At 36.1% G+C, this 22539-nt stretch overlaps 1 protein-coding gene across 1 annotated transcript in view; it reads left to right on the top strand.

Moving 5' to 3' along the window:
* The window catches only part of PCLO (piccolo presynaptic cytomatrix protein), a 558031-nt gene that overhangs the window by 6835 nt on the left and 528657 nt on the right, over window positions 1-22539 (top strand). The window contains 1 exon segment of the mRNA XM_072653223.1: window positions 69-1404. Coding sequence (XP_072509324.1) covers window positions 69-1404 — 1336 coding nt within the window.

The following is a 22539-nucleotide window of genomic DNA, read 5'->3' as shown; positions in this document are numbered from 1 at the left end:
AATGTATGTTGGTTACTTGATGGGTAAATTCCATTATTTTCATTTCTTTTTCTTCTTTATTGTCTCAGGAAACCAGAGTTTGATACTAGTCATCATCCAAAGCAACCAGGGAAACCTCCAGATCCTGGGCGTCCTGGACAACCCACCCTCAGTAAAAGTAGAACAACAGACACTTTGAGAACTGACCAGAAATCCCCTGGAAGGAGCCCTTCTACTACTAGCCTGAGAGAATCAAAGTCTCGAACGGATTTTAAAGAAGAACAAAAGTCAAGCATCATGCCTAACTTTCTCACAGATTCCAACCCATTAAGTGCTGTCTCATCTGTTGTAAATAAATTTAACCCTTTTGATTTGATATCAGACTCTGATGTATCCCAGGAAGAAGCCACTAGGAAACAGAAGGCTGCTCAGAAGGAACAGGGGAAACCTGAGGGAATCACAAAGCCCCCATCTCAACAGCAGTCCCCTAAATCAGTGACAAAGCTGCAAGGGCCTCCCAAAGTTACATCTCAGCCAGCTGGTACTACCAAATCAATACCTCCTCAACAACCTGGAAAAACTAAGCCTCAGTCTCTTGGAACAGGAAAGCCAACTCAACCTTCAGGGCCTACAGAAGAAGAAGCTACACGATCAGAACAGGCAAAAACACCACTTCAACAACGAGGTCCAACCAAATCTCAGTCAGACCCTGCAAAATCAGATCCTGCTAAATCAGCATCACAAGGCCCATCCAAAATACTTTCCCAGCAACCAGGGCCTACAAAACCACCTGCCCAACAGCTAGATCCCACAAAACCACCTGTTCAGCAGCCAGGCCCCACAAAACCTCCCACTCAGCAGCCTGGGCCAACGAAACCTCCCACTCAGCAGCCTGGGCCAACAAAACCTCCCACTCAGCAGCCTGGGCCAACAAAACCTCCCACTCAGCAGCCTGGGCCAACAAAACCTCCCACTCAGTCAGGACCCACAAAACTACCCTCTCAGCAGACTGGGGCTTCAAAGACCCTTACCCAGCAGCCAGGGACCACAAAACCATCTACCCAGCAGCCTGGGCCTTCAAAGACCCCTACCCAGCAGCCAGGGACCATGAAACCTCCTGCCCAACAGATAGGGCCCATAAAACCCCCCTCTCAACAGCCAGGACCAACAAAGCCCCTTGTTCAGCAGACTACAAAACCGTCAAGCCAGCAAGCAGAGCCTGGAAAACCTTTGCAACCACCATCAACTTCATCTCCATCTACAACACTGACATCAGCACAGGGTCCCCCAAAAACCTTTTGTCCTCTTTGTACTACCACGGAACTTCTGCTACACACTCCAGAAAAGGCCAATTATAATACTTGCACTCAGTGTCAAACAACTGTCTGTAGCCTGTGTGGGTTCAGTCCCCCACATATAACAGAGGTCAGTACATTTATTGCAGTCTCTCTTTCTAGAATTAGCGAATTTAGATAATGCTACTTTTATCATGAAATGGTATTGTTCAAAACAATCTCATGGTTTTAATGTCATGTCACTCTTTATTATACACATGATATAAAGATGGAAAAGACATTAGATAATATCCAGCTGAAACTGTTTCCTTTATACATGAGGAAAATGAGGCCCTTACAAGTTAAGTGACTTACTTCAGGCTGTATATATAGGTGGTATGCAGCAAGTTGGGATTCAAATAGGGATCATGTCTGCCAGTCATTTCTCTCTCTTCTACTCCACTCTGCTGAGCATATCTTTCTTTAACCTGACTTTTGTCATGAACCAATGCATTGTTCTTAGACACAGTAATGTGAACTATGTTCTCAGCATTATTGGTATCAATTCTGAAATATTTTTCCTGAGGTACCCTGTGATTTTCAGACAGTTTGACAGTTGATTTTGTATCACCAGTCACCAAGTTTATTGAATACTGTACCTACTGTGTATCTAGTAACATACTGAGTGTTATATCTCTCTATCTAAAAGTAAAATGATGTTGTTTTAGTAGGTGGCAAATCCTTCCTAGGGGAGAACATATTACATAGCAAAATCATGAGGCCAGCCATCATGACATAGCAAATTATGAAGGTTGCAACAGTGATGGTACCCTAATTAAATAAAAGAGGGATGCTACTGACTTAGAGCTGAAAATATAGGGGTCTGAGGTCTAGATGGTGGATAGGACCTGGTTTATTTTCTGTAGTGAATGGAATATCCCTGAAGGAAGGCATTGCCTAGTCAGGCTAGAGAATGACTGGTAAAGGGTCTCTCAGTGCAATCTGGCCTTGGAAACCAAGTGAGGGACAGACAGTGGAGTGAATAAGCCTGAACTCATGTACATTAAAGCCTTGTACAGTTTAAATATCCCCCTGAGAGAAGGCTTATGCACTATAGTCATAATGAATAAAAATAATAATGACAAATCTTATTTCCATTAGTGATCATAATTACTATGGTTAATAATAATAATATATGTTCTGAAGGTGTCTCCTTAATATATTGCAGTCTCATCGGTATATTATAATGTAGCTGACTACTCTTCGTGCTGTTGTGTCTTAATACTAATTGTTAGTAATAAAATAGAATTTACATAGTGCCTTAATGTTCATGAAATACAGTACTTGCCCCAAAGCATCTAGTGAGAACATGTTTTTAATACCCATTTTACCTTGTGAAAATGGAGGATTAGAGAAATTAAAAATGTTGCCCATATTCACAGTAAGATTGTGTTAGAGCCAGGTTTCAATATTTACCTAACCCACTGTTTTTCTTTTTCATCATGCAGCTACTCTAGCCAACAATAATTATTCAATCAATATACTTTGGAACTTGGGACTTATCATGTATTGGTCACAAGATAAAGATAAATGAGAAATCCCTGACCATTCATGTTCCTTTCTAATTTCTGGTAGGGTTTTTGTTATTTCATTGGCACTCCTATTGCTAGGAGACTACTGCCTTTAATGAGTGATAATATTGACCATGTAGAAACTCAAAATGTGAAAGGGAAAAAAATAGATTTCACAAAATATGTTTTTTTTTTAATTTTACCATGTCACTCAGAAAAAAAGAATATTTCAATTTGATACTAAGCTCCTGCCCAGAATTAATAAGATATGCCTTTTCCTCTCAAAAAGATATGTATACAGATAGCAATATAAAGTAGAATGGGAAGTAGGAAACTGATTAAGGATTTTTGAACTGAAGAATGATATGGTTCTAGTTATGGCTTTAGGAAGATGAATCAGACTGCAATATCAAATAGATTAGAGAAAAGAAACTGGAATTTGGGTGGCTAGTTAGAAAACCATAGTATTAGTACCCACTAGAAACTGTTAGGTCCTACACACAATATTTTGAGGTAGGGAATCTGGGTTTAAATCTTAGAACTAGCTGTATGACTTAGGACTTCATCTTTGTTTGGAAAAGAAGGCACAGGATTTCTATCTAGTCCTAACTCATATAATCTTAGGGTGATATTGATGGGAATGTAAAAGATAGAAATGACGTGAGATATCTTGTTAGTATATTTATTAGGATTTGATGGTTGATTAGATAGGGGATAAGGGAGCAGTTAAGAATGACTTTCAACTCTGAGTAAAGAAGTGACAAATTTATTAAAGTGAATGACTATTTCTTACTTCAAATGATTTGTGTTCTCATTGATGTGGGTGCTTTTTCCAATGCTATATACCCACAATCTATACACATCTTATTTTGGGAAGCCGTTACCAAGGTTTTTCAATAAACTTCCATTGGGAGTCAGTCCAATATGCTGGAGGCTATCATCCTGGTTCTTTAATATCACATGCGTATCAGTGGAATAGTTCATCAGTCATCCTCTGGTCTTACCACAACATTTTCCCATCTTATATTATGGTCATTCATCCCATTTATGTGGCTCCCTGCATGTAAAACACCATTGGATAAAATGTTCGCTACATTTCCCTACAGTGACTTCTTGATGACCCCTAATAATAATAAAAGCTTTTTTAGAGCTTGTATCTAGGCAAAATTTCACCAAAAGAATATTGGTTTTAAAAGATGAGTGTTTGTTTCAGGGAGAAGCATGTATTTTTGAAAGGGCTGCCCAATTTCCTGAATGCAAATCAGCTTGTTCTCTTTCTCCTCTTGAATTCTGGGCCCATATCATTGTCCTTTTTGCAGTCACTACCTGACATACATGTATTAATGTTTCACCTCACTGGAGCATGGATATTGATTATAAATATCATGATATGGATAATAGGTACTTTTTAAATCTCTTGTTTTTCCTGTTATTTTAGCTTGAACTTTTTTAGTGGTTGGGAATCTCATTCAGAAGAACTTAACTGCAGTCAGCATAATGTTATTTATAAACAGCAACTGGAGAACATAATCATATATAGGGAATTTCTCTTCCATTTGAACTCTGCTGTACCTTTTCCGTCTTTGGTGAGACCATCTCTCTCTCCTTCTTTATGTTTTGCTTCATCTTAACAATTGGGCCAAGGACTATTAAGGAAAATTTATCTTTACTATATTTCTCAAAAAATCCTATATAATCTCAAAAGATGCATAGGAGACACATTTGAGAAGAACCTTTAAAGCTTCATTTTTTCCTCTATGAAATCAGATGTGTTGTTGTTATACTTAATAAACGAGAAATACTGGGTGATATTTTAATCTCTAAACTGTTAAGTCAGCTTTGTGAATGTAAATCTGTAGTTTACTGTGGAAGATTATTTGAAAAAGAACTCATTTTTCATCAAGTACGTGCTTGATGCGCACGTAGATTGTATTCATAAAGACTTTTGTAGAGATGGAAGAATAAGTATGTTGGCAATTCTGAATTAACTTTTTGTTCTTTAGGTTATAGCACTATCTGAATTTTTCTAATAATATATGATCTTAGCCTCTTTCATGTATCTTGAGAGGCATTTTCTGTGCATTTATTAAGTAGCTATTATTTACCAGGCACTAAAGTAGGCAGTAGGTATACAGAGACAAAAATAAAAGTGCCTGTCCTCAAGAACCTTACATTTTATTGGGGGAAGCAATGTCTTCACAGGAGAGTAAGTAGATTTTTAGACACAAAATAGATGTAAAGTATTTGGGAGAAAGGAGGGCTGAAGTCAAGGCTATGGTTTGGATTTTGTGTAGGAAATGCCACATTGAGCTTTAAATGACAGTAAGGATTCTGTGAGGCAGAGGGGAAAGGAGAGAGGGCTGTGCACTGCAGAGCAGCCTGTGCAAAGAGATGGAGAGGGAAGGTGAAATGTCAGGTGTGGTGAATAGCAAAGAAACCAATCTGATGAGAACGTAATGGATATGAAGGAAGTTAAGCTGGAACAAGCCTGGAAAGGTAGGATAAAGCCAAATTAGGAAGAGCTTTAAAGGTTAAAAAGAAGGGTTTTAAATTTTTTTCTTAGAAGCATGTGAGAACCACTAGAGTATCTTAAGCAGCAAAGTGGCATGGTTATGACTTGCTTCTAAAATATCAACTTGGCAGCTATGTGGAGAATTGATTAGAAAGAGCAGAGACTGGAAGCAGGGAGACAAGGAAGAAGGCAATTGCAATTTTCTAGGTGAGAAGTGATGAGGACCTGATCTAGAGTAGTATCTATGTGAACAGAGAGAAGGGGATGAAGTGAGATACTGTAGAGGCAGAATTTACAACAGTTAGCAACTGACTAAGGAGCGAGGTAGACTGAAAAGTTAGGCATGACTTTAAGGTTTTCAACTTGCACGATTGGAAGAATAGTGATGCTTATAAATATGTAAATGAGGAAAAAGGGGAAGTCATTTATTTATATTAAATTTTTAAAATTATTTTGTTTTCAGTGTTCTACAATCACTTCCATATCTCTGAGATTTTTTCCCCTTCCTCCCACTTCTTCCCCCTTCCCTTCCCACTGCCTCCCCGAGATGGCATGCAATCTTATATAGGTTCTACACACATGCCTATTAAATACATTTTCACCTTAGTCATGTTGCATAGAAGAATTAAAATGAAGGGGAGAAACCATAAAACAAAGCATAATACAAAAAAAAGTGGTCTGCTTCTATCTGCAATCCTATTCCATAGTTCTTTCTCTGAATGTGGAAGACGTTTTGCCTCAAGTCCATTGGAAATTTTTTAAGTCCATGCATTGCAATGAAGTACTAAGTCTACCAGAAAAATCCCTTGCACGCTGTGGTTGTTGCTGTGTACAAAGTTCTTGGTTCTGCTCCTTTCACTCAGTGTCAGTTCATAAGAGTCTTTCCAGGCCTCTCTGAAATCTTCCTGTTCAATAGTAGTATAATAGTATTCTGTTACATTCATAAGGGAAGGAAGTCTTGAGAAAAGGACAATGAGTTCAGTACTGTAGCTATTATTTGTAGGTCTTTATGGGAAATCTAGCTGGATATTTCCCATTAGCGTAGTCTTGTAGGACCAGAGTTCAGAAAAGAGATTAGAAATGGATATGTTGATTTGGGAGTCATTTATGTCAAGATCATTGTTAGATCAATAGAGGGTGATATCACCAATGGAAATAATATAGAGAATAATCAAGGCCCAGGACAGAGTGCTGGGGTGCAGCCACATATAGAAAGTGACACATGGGAGCTGATACAGCAATGAGCACTGAAAATGACCAGCCGTATAAAGCTGAATATGTCACCAAAGGAAGCCAGGAAAGAGGCATTGCCAAAACCTGAATTGGAGATTATCTAAAAGGCATGATCAGCAGCCTGAAATATCATGAAAGAATCTAGTAGGATAAAAACTGAGGAAAAAACCAAACTATTGCGTTTACATTGTGGACAGTCTTAGAACAGTTTCTGTTGAGTGATGGATGAGGTCAGAAACCAGTTTAGAAGGCACTGAGAAGTAAATGCCATGTGAGAAGGTTTAAAGTGCAACGGGGGAAGCAATTGTTGCAAAACACTCATGATGTAGTCACTAGAAGACGAGTCACAGACTCAGAAAAACCTGAGTTCAAGTCCAGCCTCTGGCAGTGTGATGCTGGGCAAGACATCTCACCCTCTCAGTGGCCTCCAGTTCATTTTCAAAGTCTCCAGGTTATAGAGGCTGACAGCTAACGTTCCTGACCTGCATTAGTGGGGAGATTTTCCAAATTAGTAATTATGCCAGTGAAATAACAGGGCTGCAGCCCCCTCCTCCTTAGACCACGTGGCATATTTTTTTCCATTCAGATTTTCTGAAAACCCATCCTTCAACATCTCCAACAATTTTCCTTCCAGCACAGTCCTCCTTTGTCTGTACTTGATCTGGTTCAGTAGTTCTTGTTCTGATTTCCCTTAGCATAATTTTCCATTTTATTACATAGAACATGTTAGCATGTTCGAGTCTAAATCTGATGATTTTATTCTCCGTTGTGAAGAAAATTGCGACAGAAATATTGATAGCTGTCTTCCATTGTTGTGGTATTTTCCTTTTAGTTTTATTTTTAAGTGCTCTTGAAATGATTAAATCTTGCTTTCTGCAATCTTTATTACTCTCCCCTCTGTAATTAGGTGTTATTGCTCATAATGTTCCACTGTTCCCCTCGATAAAATTTTGAAAATGAGTTTATATTCCTAACTAGTTTTACCTTAGATTAACATTTCTCCCTACTTAGCAAGGAAATCAAATAAATGAATTTTTTTTAGGCTTCACGGGAAATGCTGATGGTATATGTTGATATCTATTCTGTTCATTTCCCATTTTCAGCTACAATAGCTTATTAAAGTAGTTAAGTTGGTTGTATTTTAATCATAACCCATATCTTGTCATCTTTATCATTCTAATGAGCTCTGATCTAATAAGTCAGTGGTCTATTCAGAGGTGCAGAATCTATAGCCTTGAGGCCACATTTGGCCTTCTAGGTCCTCAAGTGTGACCCTTTGACCTAATCCAAACTTCACAGAACAAATCCCCTTAAAAGGATTTATTCCATAAAACTTGGACTCAGTCATAAGATTGCACGCAAGGACCTAGAAGGCCTCATGTGGTCTCAAGGCTGGAAGTTTTCCACAATAGTATTTTCCTGTCTTTTACTATGTAGTCAATTTCATGGTTTTAAAAATATATTATTTGGGCCTTCATTCTTTAGCAATTTCTGACTCTTTTATCAAAGAACATATTGATCATATAAAGGGTGTGAGCCTCTGAGTAGAGTTTTGTTTCTTGATAATGAGCCGCATAACTTCTAGTTAAGAAAATGTTTTAACTTTAAGCCTACTTACACAGGTTTGTGCCTGTGTGTGTTAGGGGGGGATAAAGTTGTGAAAGATACTCACAGGGGAGAAAAAGAGATCTTAAGCTCTGAATTCCTTTTGATAGCTGCCTGAATGTAAAACTATAGGTTGTTTTGGGAGTCTGTTGCTTTTAATTCAATGAATCAGGAATGTCAAAAAATAAGGTTGCAAGTCCTAACTCTCTCCTACATTTCAATATGACTGTCATTTATTACTCCCCATAGTTTTAAAACACTTTGTGTAAGGGGATAATTATTACAAAATTGCCTTAGTGAATATTATTCAACACAGGCCAATGTAAGAACATTGAAAGAAAATAGCTTAATTAGGTGCTAACATATGCAAGAAATTATGCTAAGTACTAGAGGGTACAATGGATAAAAAGAAGAATAAAGTGTCCCATGTTTTCAAGGAGCTTTACAGTCCAGTTAGTAAGATACAAGTACATTAAAAATTACAACACAAAATATTATCTCTTTAGTACATTGAAGAAGTACAAACCAGATACCATGAGAGATTTGGAGAGGGAGAGTTTATTTCTGACTGAGGCTTAAGGGTTAGCTTTGTGGTAGAAAGTAATAAGATGGGCCTTGAGAGTAAGATATCAGGAGGAGGACAAGGGATAGTGATGTGGCATATCTGATGTCACAATGGATGACTTTATTTTAATAGAATATAGCCTTGTTAGGCTTAGGGCTGTTTTCATTTTCATCTTTGTATCCCCAGCCCTGAGCATAGTGTCTTATCTGTGTCTTATATGTGGTAGTTCTTGTTATTCAGTCTGGCTCTGTGTGACCCCATTTGGGGTTTTCTTGGCAAAGATGCTACAGTGCTTGGCCATTTCCTTCTCCAGCTCATTTTACAGATGAAGAAAATGAGGCAAACACAGTAAAGTGACTTGCCTAAGGTTACACAGCTAATAAGTGTCTGAGGCCACATTCAAACTCAAGTCTTCCTGAGTATAGACTTGGACCTCTATCCATTATACCACCTAGCTGTACTTCTTATTCTTGGTAGGTCCTTACAAAAATTTTGTTGAATTGGGTTGAGGACAAGTAATCTAGATTAATAAGAATGTAGAGTAATATAGTACTAGAACTGGAGAGATTTTAGAAATTATTTTATAGATGATGAAAATGAGACGTTTAAAATGGAAGAAATTTGACCACCGTCACAATTAGTAAACGTTATAGCCTGACCTGAACCCAAGTCTGTTGACTTCTAGGGGGTCTTTAATTTTATTTTTAATGAAGTTTGAGCTATATTTCTCAGGTAGTAGGGATACATTTTTAGGGTTACAATAGAGCAGTGATATGATCAGGAAGATATGTATGGCAGTGGAGTGTATGATTGATCAGTGTTCAGGGAGATGGGTAGTAACTATTAGGAAGTTTTAATGAAAGCATGAATTAAAGTAGTGGCTGTGGGATAAAGGTGAGAGAAATCAAGGACAGGGTGTGGGATGTATGGGTGAATGTATGTATGGGTGGAATGAGAAATATATGGGTGGGATGAGGAAGATAGTGGAGTTAAATTTGACTCAAGTTTTAAGCCTAAATTAATTGAAAGATAATTAATTGAAAGTGCCATCAAAAGAAAAGTACAACTTATTATTATTCTTGGGTTTATTTCTCAACCCATTGAAATCTAAATTCTAATTCCACTACTCTATTGAAATTTTTGCAAAGGTTATCAATTATTCCTTGCTAATTTCAGTGGCCCTTTTCAGTTAATATTTTTCTTGACCTTTGTAGTTTTTCACATTATTAATAACACTTTCCTTCTAGATATTCTTTCATCTCTTTGTATTATATTGTTCCCTCTTTAATTATTCTTTCGTAATCCCATTTGTTGTTTTATCCTTTCTGAATTATCATCTTTCTTCGTGTTTTCTGCTTTGGTAATCTCAACTATTTCTCTGGTTTCAAAAATTATTTCTTCAAAGAACACACATACACATACACACACACAAATACACATTTATACAACCTTAATTGGATCCTAGATATTCAATCCTGAGTCTTCACATTTCTGCAAGTTATCTCACTTTGATGAGTTTGAGATGCTGACAATATAATTTCCAAGACAGAATTCATCATATTTCTCAAACTTGTCCACTCTCTAGACTTCTAGATTCTATTCTGAGTTTCACCATCCTGCTGGACAAACAGGATGATAACCTTGGCATCATCCTTGACTCTTTCACCCTTCTACCCTCACACATCCCTAGCCCATCAATCGTCAAGTCTACCTCTATGACATTGAACATGTCTCTTCATAATATTATATAAATAATAGATTTAGAGTTACCAGGGACTGTGGAGGCCATCTGGTCTAATCGCTGGATTCTACAGACCAGGAACTGAGGCTAGAGAGGGAAGGAGGGAAGGTAGGAGGAAGTGAGGGAATAAGAATTTATATAGTGTATTAGTGCATACTCTGTATTAGGCACTATGCTCTGCCTTTTTTTTTTTTAAATATTATTTTATTTAATTTTCACAACAACCCCATGAGGTAGGTACTATTAGTATCCCCATTTTATAATTGATGAAACTCAGACAACCAGAGGTTAAGTGACTTATCTAGAGCTACACAGCTGGTGAATGTCAGAAGCCAAATTTGAACTCAGGTCTCCCTGTCTTCTGTCCCAGAGATCTAACAGCTCCACCATCTTGTCTCTGGTCAGTGACCAACCTGAGGTCATACATTTAGTAAGAGGTATAGTTGGATTCCAACCATATTCCTTTGACTCCAAATAAAGTACTCTTTCTTATTGGCTTATCCTTTTTCCCACATACATGGCCAGTTTACTAATTTTCTCTGCTTGTAGGATCTGCCTTCTCCAATTTTTTTTTTTTTTACCACTGTCAAAGTCTTCTTAAGGTACAGATCTGATCCAATTGAAAAATCTTTCACTGGATCTCTATTGCCTCTAGGATGAAATACAAACTATTCGGTTTGCCTTTCCACAGTTGGCTCCAAACCACCTTTTCGACTTTGTTTTACTTTATGTCCCTTCTTGCACTCTATATTCCAGTTAAACTATTTCCTGAAACCATAATTCCATCTCCCGCCTCTGTGCAGCTGCCTAGGTTACTCTCCATACCTCCAGTAGACTCTTTCTTTCAGAACTCATCTTGCTTAAGGGCTCAGATCAGGTACAACATACTTATTGAAACCTTCCCCAATCTTTCATGTTAATTCTCTCTTCCTTTTGGAAGTTTTCTGGAGCAGTATACTTCATCATATGGAACATATGATCATATGAAACATCATATGGAACATCTCTCCTTGTGAAGTATAAGCTCCTCTAGGGAGGACTGTTTCCATTTTGTCTCTGTATCCTTAGCATTTAGTGTGATACTTTTCCCCTAGTAGACACTTTGTGGTTTTTGCAGAGAAGCAGCATGGCTTACTGGATAAAGACCTAGCCTCAAAGTCAGGATCACATGGTCTCTTCTATAGACTTACTAATAAGACCTTGGACAAGTCTCCATACCACAGGATACTCTTGTAGATTATACATTGCAGAATAGCTGCTGCTGTGCATTGATAGAGAGAGGTTCTTCAGTTCCCTACACCAATGGAAATTACAGGCCTAAATCAAAAAAAGAAGGGGTGATAGGGCGAGTTCTTGAATTGATTTGGATTGCCCATTCTGCAGAATTCTTGGCTGGAAGCTAGATATGGAATAATCTAAGATTGTGATTCAAACTTCCTCACTGGGGAGCTTTGCAGATGTGAGCAAGTCACCTGATGCCTCTACATCTGTTACCTCCACTGTGAATCAGAGCAAGCTCTGTTTTTTCTCTCTCTCTGATAGAGTCTGATAGGGATGTTTAACACTGACTATATGAAGTCACTTTTAAAATTATAAAACTCCATGTAAGTGTAAGATGTTGGAATATAGGAACTCTGTCTTATAAATGGATTTCCTCCTAAAAGTTTATTTTTAAGTTGGTTGCTTGCCTTCCCATAGAGAAATTTTCATAAATGTTTAGAAATTCTTATGTTTATCTTCAATCAATCAATACAGATCTACCTAGCACTTCCTATGTGCTAGCAGGGCAGCTAGATGGCATAGAGGATAGAGTGCTAGGCCTGGAGTTAGGAAGACTCATTTTCCTGAGTTCAAATTTGGCCTCAGACGCTGACTAGCTATGTGATACTGAGCAAGTTGCTTAACTCTGTTTACCTCAGTTTCCTCATCTGTAAAGTGAGCTAAAGAAGGAAATGGTAAATCACTTCAGTATCTTTGCTAAGAAAACCTCAAATGAGGTCAAATCAGATACTACTAAAAATGCCTGAATATGCTAATCATTATACTTAGTGCTGAAGATAGAAAGACAAAAATGAAATATTCCCTATCCTCAAAGAGTTTATATTCTAATGATAGAAACAAGATATACAGAAGAAGATATAAAATAAATACAAGGTTGTTTGGAGAAGGAGTATACAATAGTTGGGAGTAGAACCAGGAAATACTTCATTCAGAATGTGGCATTATTTTTCCCATAAAATAATGCCACCATGTAATGTTTCCACTATACTTAGAAATGGATAACTATATTTCTAGAAGAAAATGGTTTCAGAGTTCCAGCTCAAGATTAAGAGATCACGTCTCTCCCTGTCCTGGAAATAAAAGTAGAGACTCTGACAGGGTCTTTGCTGGTTGGGGTTTGGGAGAGGGCAGGGTGGAAGTTTCTGAAGGGAGGCAGGTGGTCTAATGTTTGTCATACATTACGTGACAGTAGCGGTATAGAAAATAGGATAATCATGAGTGGCAGTAAATTCTTACTGATCTCTTATGGACACTATTAACTTCTCATGACTTAAAAACTATTTTTTATTTTTTAAGTATCTTTTAAGAGGATATAGAAACCTATAGAGATGGATTGATATCTTGTAATATAAAAATATAGAAAATATCTCTATACTAATATAATATTGTATAACTAAATGTAGGAAGTACAGCCATTTTATAATTGTTTCATATTTGGAAATTAATCGGGTTGCCCCCACAGGAAGCAGATACAGCAGCTCTAGATCAAAATTCTTTTGTCCTGCCCTTTCGCTAGTCTTTCATAAATTTGTATCTACTTGCACAAATATTCAAATTACCTGAGAAAATATAACCCTATTTCCTTTCCTTAGATTTACTAACTGACTGGAAGTGTGACTCACCTAGATTCCATCATTTTGCCTTAACATTGTCACTGTATTCCAAAACAGTCATTAAGGTCACTTGCAGTCATGAAAATAAAACATCCTCCAAGCTCAGAGATAAATATTTAGTTCCCTAATTCTAAGCTACCTACTTCAGGAAAAAAAGAAGATTCACTTATTTGAGGCATTGGACTTAGAGTTAGCTACCTTTTTCCACTAGAAGATGCTTGACTTTTCTCCCCTACATGCCTATTACATGTAGTAGTACATGTAATTTCTCCCCTACATGCCCATCTAGGGATATGTAAAAGAGTGACTTTAAATTGAACTGACGTGTGTATTGAAACTAGAAAAAATGAAATAGTAAATGAGTCCTTACTGTCTTCTGATATCAATCTGAAAATTTGTTTAATAATGGCTTATAACTTTGTCATTTCTTTCCCATTTGTTGCTTTTAAAGCATGAGTAAGAAGAAAGGAGCTAATCACTTTCTCTTTAGTTTTCAATTTTATTTTTGATCATTTATAGTGCTTGGCATATGGTCTGAGGTAGAATGGATCTAAGAAAAGTAATGTAAAGATCTGTCATAACCTAAGCATTTTTCTAATGTTTTGTATTTTAATTGTGTTTGATAGATGCTTTTTGTCTTTATAGCATAATGATTTCTGAGAAAGGGAAAAAAGTTTTCTCCCTCTTCAGAATGAACTTTCCCTGGTAATAAAGAAAAAAAATTAAGCAAAACCATATACTACAGTGATGGCATCTGATGAGTTATATACCATTGTGCCCTAGTGGGGTCATCCCCCACCTCTTGGCCATGAGGAGGGAAGTATGTTTCTACTCATTCTCAAGGACCATCAATGATTTTTTTCTATTATTCATAGTCCAACTTCCTTTTAGTGATCTTTTCATTTCTCATGTTGTAGTCATTATATGTGTGTGTATATGTATATATATATATGTGTATATATACATATACACACACATATATATATATTCTGCTTACTCCAGCATCAATTTACACAAATTTTCCTTTATTTCTCTGAATTTCTTATATTTGTTGCTTTTTATTACAAAATGAAATTTCATTATATTCATATTCCATATTTTTCAGCCATTCCTCAGTGGACCACTTGTTTACAGTTCTGTGTGTAGCTATGAATGTTTTGGCATACTTTGGACATTTGTTTTTCTCTTTGATTTCCTTGGGGTATTATATGTCCATTAGTGATGTTCATGGGTCAGAGAGCGTAGAATATTGAGCCATTTTTCTTGCGTCATTCCAAATTGTTATTCAGAATGTTTGAACCAATTCACAAGTCCACTAAGCATGTCTTTTCACAGTCCTGGTGACATTGACAGTTGCTATTTTTGGTCATATTTGAATAATTATACCATGTTAAGGGGAATACTTGAGTTTTTTATTTTAATATCTCAAATTTCATAATAGTAATTCAAATGAGTGATGATTATTTTATGAATTTGAAAGTGATTTGAAAAATGTTTTTATATGAAAGCATGGGCTAAATATTGGAAGTAGAAATTTATTGAAAAATTTTGGAAAGTTCCTCCCTTTCCAAAGATAATCAGATTTTAATCTAAAGCAGAAAAATCATACTGTCATAAATTTAGAGTCAGAAGAGACATTGAGTATCATCTGATGAGCTTCCTGCTTCATTTTATAGAGAAATAAACTGAGATCTCAGAGAAGTTAATTGACTTGGCCAAGTTCACACATGATAGAACTAGTTTTAACTCATGTCCCATGACTCCAAGTTAAGTTCTCATTATACTATATTCCAGAGATTATCCAGCCCAATATCCTCTTTTTTTTTTTGCAGATGAGAAAACTGAGGTTGAGGAAAGTTGAATAATTTGGCAAAATTCAGACAAATAGGCAACATTTTCTGATTCTAGAAGTAGATACTTTTCCACTGTGCAGGAGGCGTGAAGAGAAAATATGGTATTTGAGAGAGTGGTCAAGGATTATTGTACCTAGGCTGGGAATCTGCAGTCAGTGCATTCTGCTTTGTGTTGTGTCAAGTGTTTTGCCAATTTCAAATAATAAGAAGAGCTTAGACTTGATCTCTGAGGGGCTACTCCACTAGACTGTCCAATTTGTTATGTACCTATTGTTGAAATGCTTGTACTTTGTGCTCTCTCTGTCTCTTTCTTTCTCTTTTTCTGTCTCTCTCTCCAGATAGATACATAGATATATGTAGATATATAAATATATGCACATATAGATATAGATGTATGTAAATATAGATATATGTACATATATTTTGCTTTAAACTTTGGGGTCCCATCAGAACAAAGTGGTCAAATTCTATACATTTTGATGATGATCTATGGGGGCACTTGATTTTTATTTATAAATTTGGTACCCTGATGACCATAGTGAAAATAAATCTGCATTCCTTTTTCTTAGCATACTGTTAAAATCACGGAGATAGGGAATGCTAAATTATGCACGACTCCAACTTATCTTAGTTTCTGCTGATACTACTACTGAATGGTGTTTGGGGTGGACATGGAGAGTTGGATTTAAAGTCTTTATAGGTAGTCAGTCTGAAGTGGTGATGAAAAGACTGAGTCTGAATTGCCAGGAGCCAATACTTATAGTCTGAGATAGGGTATATAGGCATGAGGCATCAGATATGGACCTTAGGATCATAATTGCGCATAAATAGAGGTAGAAGATACTTTGGAAGTCCTTTAGTCCTCCTCCTTCATTTCATAGGTGATGAAATGAGGCTGAGGCATTTTAAGTGATTGCTTAGGGTCACACAGTGAGTGATCCAGAATTGGACCAAGAGATTCTACCAATTGGCTTAATGGATTCCAAGGAACAAGCAGGCACTTTTCTTCAAGCCTGCTTACCCATCTAGGGATGACAAGCTCTAGCTGGTACCAAAAAAAGCCTACCTTTCTAGCTTGATCTCACACTGCAGTATCTCCCCTCTCAATGCTCCCCAATCCCACCCTCACCCTGACCCCAAACAAGCTACCATTTTGATACACTGTATGATCAGAGTAATCATCCATGCTTTTAAACAAAAGTTTTCCCATACCTAGAACTCTCTCCCTTTTTCTGTCCCCCAATGACCAAATTAAATACTTCTTCCTCCATGTATCCTTATTTGATAACCAGTGAAAATGAGCTTTTCCTCCTCTGAAACTTCATTCATTGTTCATTCCCTGTTCATTCCTTTTTTTGTGCAATTATTTTTTGTTCAGTGCAATTCTTTGAATCAGGCTTGTTTTCTCTTTCTCCTACTAGATTACAATCTCCTTTAAAAGTAGATGTTACATCTTCTTTATCCATATATTTTTTGTCATTTAATATAGAAAATCTTTCAGATTCAAAGTATTTAATGAATATTGCTTGAATGAATTCATAATTTTTATAACATTTTAACTTTTTATCTTGACCAAGACCCATTTCACACTCCTTTCATATAGTTGTATCCTGAATAAATAATTTATTTCTGATTACTGTTCCCAAATGTCTGAGAAATATGTTTTACTTTCAACTTTTTTCGTAATTAAATATCTCATTTTTTTCATATAACCCACTTTTAAAAGCTATTTTAATACTATACATTAATATGGTATGTATAAGGTATAATGCATTAATTATATTGTTAAGAACAAAGTTCTACTATATAAGCAGGTATCTGTACATGATAAATTCATTGTGGGATGAGGAAACTAAGCATGGTTATGAGTTTATTTCTTCTCTCACTTTTCATCTCTTAAAAACACATTGAAACTGTATCCTCCCCCTATTTCTAAATCAACATTTAAATAAAAGTGAAATTCCATTTATCATCTTTTAAGACTAATTGAAGATAAATTGAAGATTAAAAAAAAAGTAGAATCTTATCTATTTCTCACTATGTCCCCAATGATAGGATGGAAAATTGAACACATAAGATAGTTGTCTTTCTCCTTTGTTTTGTATTTTTCACCTCCCGGGAAGTAAATCTTGTTAGTTTCTCTTCCTGCCCCCTCCCATTTTCAGAGTAAGATTTAGGGCATATTTAGACAGTGCACCAAATGTTGGATAGAGTACGGGATTCCCAATCTCAAAGTTTGAACCCTACTTCTAACTTATGACTGTATGTCCCTGTGCAAGTAACATAAGTCCCCTGAATCTTAGTTTATTTGAAAAATAGGGATTAAAAACACCCTTAGAGGAGCTTTAAAAATCAAATGAAACAATGTATATAAGGTATTTTATAAACAATAAAGTGCTATATGTCTGTGAGTTATTTGAAATTAAATTCCGTGAGGAAAAATAAGTTTACAATTGATTTTTAAAAACCTTTACAGTGCTTTCTAGAGTTAAGACAAAGAACCATAAAGACCTTTATATACATTGTACATATCACTGTTCATTGAGCAAGTGGTTTCCACTAAACAAGGGTTGGGGAACTTACGGCCTCAAGGCCACATATAGCCCTCTAAGTCCTCAAGTATGACCCTTTCATTGAATCCAAACTTCATGTAACAAATCCCCTTAATAAAAGAATTTGTTCTATAAAACTTGTACTCAGTCAAAAGTCTATATCCAAGGACCTAGAAGGTCACATGTGACTTTGAGGTGACCACTTCTCCACCCATGTACTAAACTGAACTGACATCACCAGAAGAGAGATTAACAGTAATGTTTTCTGTGGTTCAAACAATTTAGAGAAATTAGCATCTTCTGAGTGACCAGTGACAGTATTCAACCACTGGTGGAACAGATTGCTGATTTAAATAATACAGGTTCTCTTGTGTTAGCAAGGGAAAGAAGTATGCATTTTGATAGCCTCTTCTATGTGCTAGGTACTTTTTACAACTATTATCTCATTTGATCCTCACAACACTCCATTTTTCAGTTGCCAAAACTGAAACATAATGACTTGCCCAAAGTCACACATCTAGTATTTGGCTGAGACTGGATTTAAACTCAGCTTTTCCTGACTCTAGGCCCAGGGCTCTATCCACTATGCCAACAAAGATTAAAGCCTGTAGAATTTCATATCTTTTTATTGGGAAGAATGGTTTCTTTTATCTCTATTTTTACTTCTCTCCTTTTTTATTTAATTATGCAATGTCATTTAATTGTTTTGATTTATCCAGATCAGTGATATCATTGGTACATGAAATTCTCAGAGAGGCAACTGTATAGTAATGAATATCTACAAGTCTCTGGAAATTTACAGTGTTGAGAGTTGCTTGGAGACCCCAAAGATTCAGTTACTTGCTCGGGGATCACAGGCAAATGAATGTCAGAGGCAAGACTTTAAAAAAGGTCTTCCTCATTCAAAGCCTTGATGTCCCTATCTACTGTAATAATTTCCATTTCTCTGTGTTTTTATGTGCATACGTGTGTGTGTACACACTTATTTGTGTGTGCGTGTGCATGTGTGTGTTTGGGGTGTAGACACAGAATTTGGTTCGCCAATGCAGTTCTACCATAGTCATTTCAACTTAAAGACTTATAGAGAGTTTCCCTGGGCACGAAAAGGTTATATTACCCAAGGTTACATAACTTAGATGTTTCAGAAGGAAGAGCTTTTTAACCTAGACTTTCCTTACTCTGAGGTTACCAAACTACATTGCCTTTTTTCTCTAAATTTTAAATAATGTAAATGTAAATAAAATTAGGAAAATGACGAGAATTAATAAAATGATAAGAAAAATGTACCTTTTTCCTTTGGCTGTGAACTGCTGAAATACCTAGCATTTATATAATGCTTTAAAGTTCACAAAACACTGTATTTTTTATCTTACTTGATGCTCACAAGCTTTTGAGGTAGGTACTATTATTATTCCTATTTTATAGATGAAGAAATTGAGGCAGAGGATGGTCAAATTACATGCCTGTGGTCACATGGGTATTAAGCAATTGAGGTATATTTTAAAGTCAGATCTTCCTTATTCTAAGTTCAGTGCTCTAGCCATTATGCCACCTAGCTATTCAGTTACTCTGATTAGATACATTTGATCAGTCTACTTGGAATTTACATTTCTAGAAAAAAATTCTTTCTTGGTTTTGAGGCATAGAATGGGTAGTACTGTTAAGTCAGTATGTGGATATATCATTTTATTTTTCAAAATAGTTTCTTTGGTATAAAAATTAAAAAAAAAATGGTGAGTTAGAGTCAGAATTCCTAGATTTTAATCTTATTATTTCCATCAAATTTTTGGTCGTGTTACTTCTTTGAGTTTCTTTTCCTCATCTACAAATGGTGATAGTAGTAATACATCAAAGGGTTATGAGGCTCAAATTTGAAAATAAAAGTGCTTATAGTATCATAGCAACACATACAAGTAAAATAGGGGGGGTAAGATTTCACTGTTTTCAAAACAGTAGGTAGGGCAGCAATGGAAAATCCAAACAGAAAGAACCTGAGAGGTTGTCATGGAGTAAGGTGAGATAGCTTTGAAATTTTCTGAGAGGAGGGAAAAACACCAGATGATGACCTTGGACAAGAAATGTGATGAAATACACATAATGACATGAGTCATTTTATGTATTTACACTTTAGCTTGGCCATCTGTAAAATGGGGATAATAAACCTTACAACCAGATGGGGTTTTTAAAGCACTTTAAGTTCCAAAGATGAAACGTATTGTTGGATACTTTTTCTTAAAGGAGTTACTGAAGAAATGAAGTAGGTTGAGTATAAATAGATTGACTTTTCAGCCTAACTTCAGGAACTTCCCTTTCTTCAAAATAACTTCAAAATATATTAGATACCTTTCCAAAGAATCCAAGTTTTTTTCCTAATAACAAGCAAACACAAAAAGCAAAAACCTTTTATAACTTGAGCGAAATGACTTTTGAAAAGAAATGAACTCTGTGAAGGTTTTCATTTTTAAGCACAGAGCTTTTGGAAACACAATGAAATACATTCCAAAGAGAGTCAGATAATCCTTGTGGAGATAAAAGCAAAGACAAAACAGAACATTTCTGAAAATATATTAAGTATGGTTTGAGCCTCTCTGCCCTCTGATTCACTGAAATAGAGAAAATAGATGTTTTTTTGGGGGGGAGCCTTAAATGTTATATGGTGCCATATGGAGCAAGCTCCATGATATAAAGCACCTAAACATAGGCATACATATACTTCAACTCAGGGATTACTAACATGAATTCATTTGATCATTGCTTGGTTAGAGCAATAGTTTGACACAAAATGAATCAATGTGCAAGTATTTATTACTGGGGAAATAGAATGGGAAAATGAAATGGTCTCTACTATCAACAAACATATACGGGAGAGACACTGTGAGCACAAAATAAATACAAATTAATTTCAGAGGTAAGGGGTTTAACTGGAACATCAGAAAGAATCTCATGTAGGAAGTGGCTGAACTTTAAAGGAGGGATAGACTGTGCAGAAGCATAGAGAGGTAAGGTAAGGTAGATCAGCTTGACTGGACCATAGAATAGTAAAAAGGAGTAAATGAGGAGTTACCCTGAATGAAAACAAAACTGTATTAGGATATTACCTTGCCACAGGATGCTTTGCTTTAAAGATATAGCACTTATGTGGGGTAAGTATGCACTCTAGGCAAAATGTGTAATTCTTCTCCATTAGAAAGTTGTATAACTTGTGCATTGTTGCTTATTGGAGACTTTATGGCTTCTTTTTAAAATGTGCCACATGGTTTATCATAAATATGTACCATCAAAATTTTTGGTATTTTGGGTATGTTAAACAGTATCTTAATTATCCTATCTAGATCAGGATATGCAAACTTCCTAATATGGCATATCAATTTCTTTTGCTTCCCTGGAGGACAGCCCAGGATCCTCTGACCCTCTACTGAGTTCAAATTGTTGGAGACTTCTGAGTAAAGATAGACAGGAAGGAGAGGAAACAGATTGTCTATTTTCTTCCATTCTTTCCTCAAAGTGCCTGTATATATGCAATTACTTGAAATGTACAACAGTCATTCTAAAGACTCTCCCATGATGTGGATGATGAAAAAATAATCTCTTGAGCTAGCTTGAAAGGATCTGGGTCCACTGGAACTACTCCTGTCCTAGGAGACATAGCAGCTGGACCTAACTACCAAGACAAGTATGTTTTGAGCAATTATAATTGGATTGTAGTCCCTGGAGGGCAAGGATCATTTCTTATACTAATATGAAATGCCTTCAATGTTTGGCATAGTGTCATCCACAAAGTAGGTGCTCAACAAATATTTAATGAATAACTAAATATGTTCTAGATCTAATTAGAATTGTCTCAGAGGAATTAACCCTATTTAAAAATCTTATAATTTCTCAAAATAAAAAATAAAACTTCATCATTTTAAGGGATATATACCAACTTTCTATTTCATTATAACTCTAGTGTATGAATAAGTAATTGAGGGATATGTCTTAATTATTTTTTATGGTATCATATAGAAAGGCTATTCAAAATAGTCTGAGAGTATTGTTTACATGCTACTGCTTCCCTAACTATGTCAATCAAAAGAATATTCACCACTTGGAAGCAGATAGTAGGCTTGCATATTAGATAACAGTACCTTTATTCCTTCAGATACATTGCTGGTAATATTGATTTTCATTACAACCTTTTATTTTATTTGCTGCTTTAAATGTACCTTGCAGACATGCTACTTCCTCTCTCCCTTTCTTTAGGATTATGATGATACATGTAACTGTGGCCCTAAATGGTTCATCACCAATATTTCTTTGATCCAAAGGGAAACTGACATTTGAAGTACTGATAGTGTCCTCTCCTCACTTGGCCCAGATTAATGTTAATAAGGGTAGTGTATGGTACAGCCTAGAGCTGAATGAGGTCAATGTTATTAACACAATGTTCAAAGGATCAAAGATCTGGAACTGGAAGCATTTTCATGATCATGTAGTCCTATCATTTCATTTCACAAATGAGGAAACTGAGGCTCATGAGGGTTAAGTTTACTCAAGGTTACCCAGAAGTTAATTTTCATAGGTTAGGTTTGAATCCAGGTCTGAAACCATAGTCAGTGCTCTTTCCACTGTACCATTTAAATGTCTTCAATTAATTAGATTAAAATTCATAGGGATGTTGCCAGGGAACACAACTTTTATTTTAAGTGGTATAGGATCCAGTAGGTTAAGTGTAGAGCTGGTTATAGGAATTCTCTCTCTGTCTCTCTCTCTGTCTCTCT

The sequence above is a fragment of the Notamacropus eugenii genome, chromosome 3 (assembly GCF_028372415.1).
Source record: "Notamacropus eugenii isolate mMacEug1 chromosome 3, mMacEug1.pri_v2, whole genome shotgun sequence".
In the NCBI taxonomy this organism is placed as follows: domain Eukaryota; kingdom Metazoa; phylum Chordata; class Mammalia; order Diprotodontia; family Macropodidae; genus Notamacropus; species Notamacropus eugenii.
The sequence above is the reverse complement of the archived record's forward strand: the minus strand, read 5'-3'. Positions and strand labels throughout refer to the sequence as shown.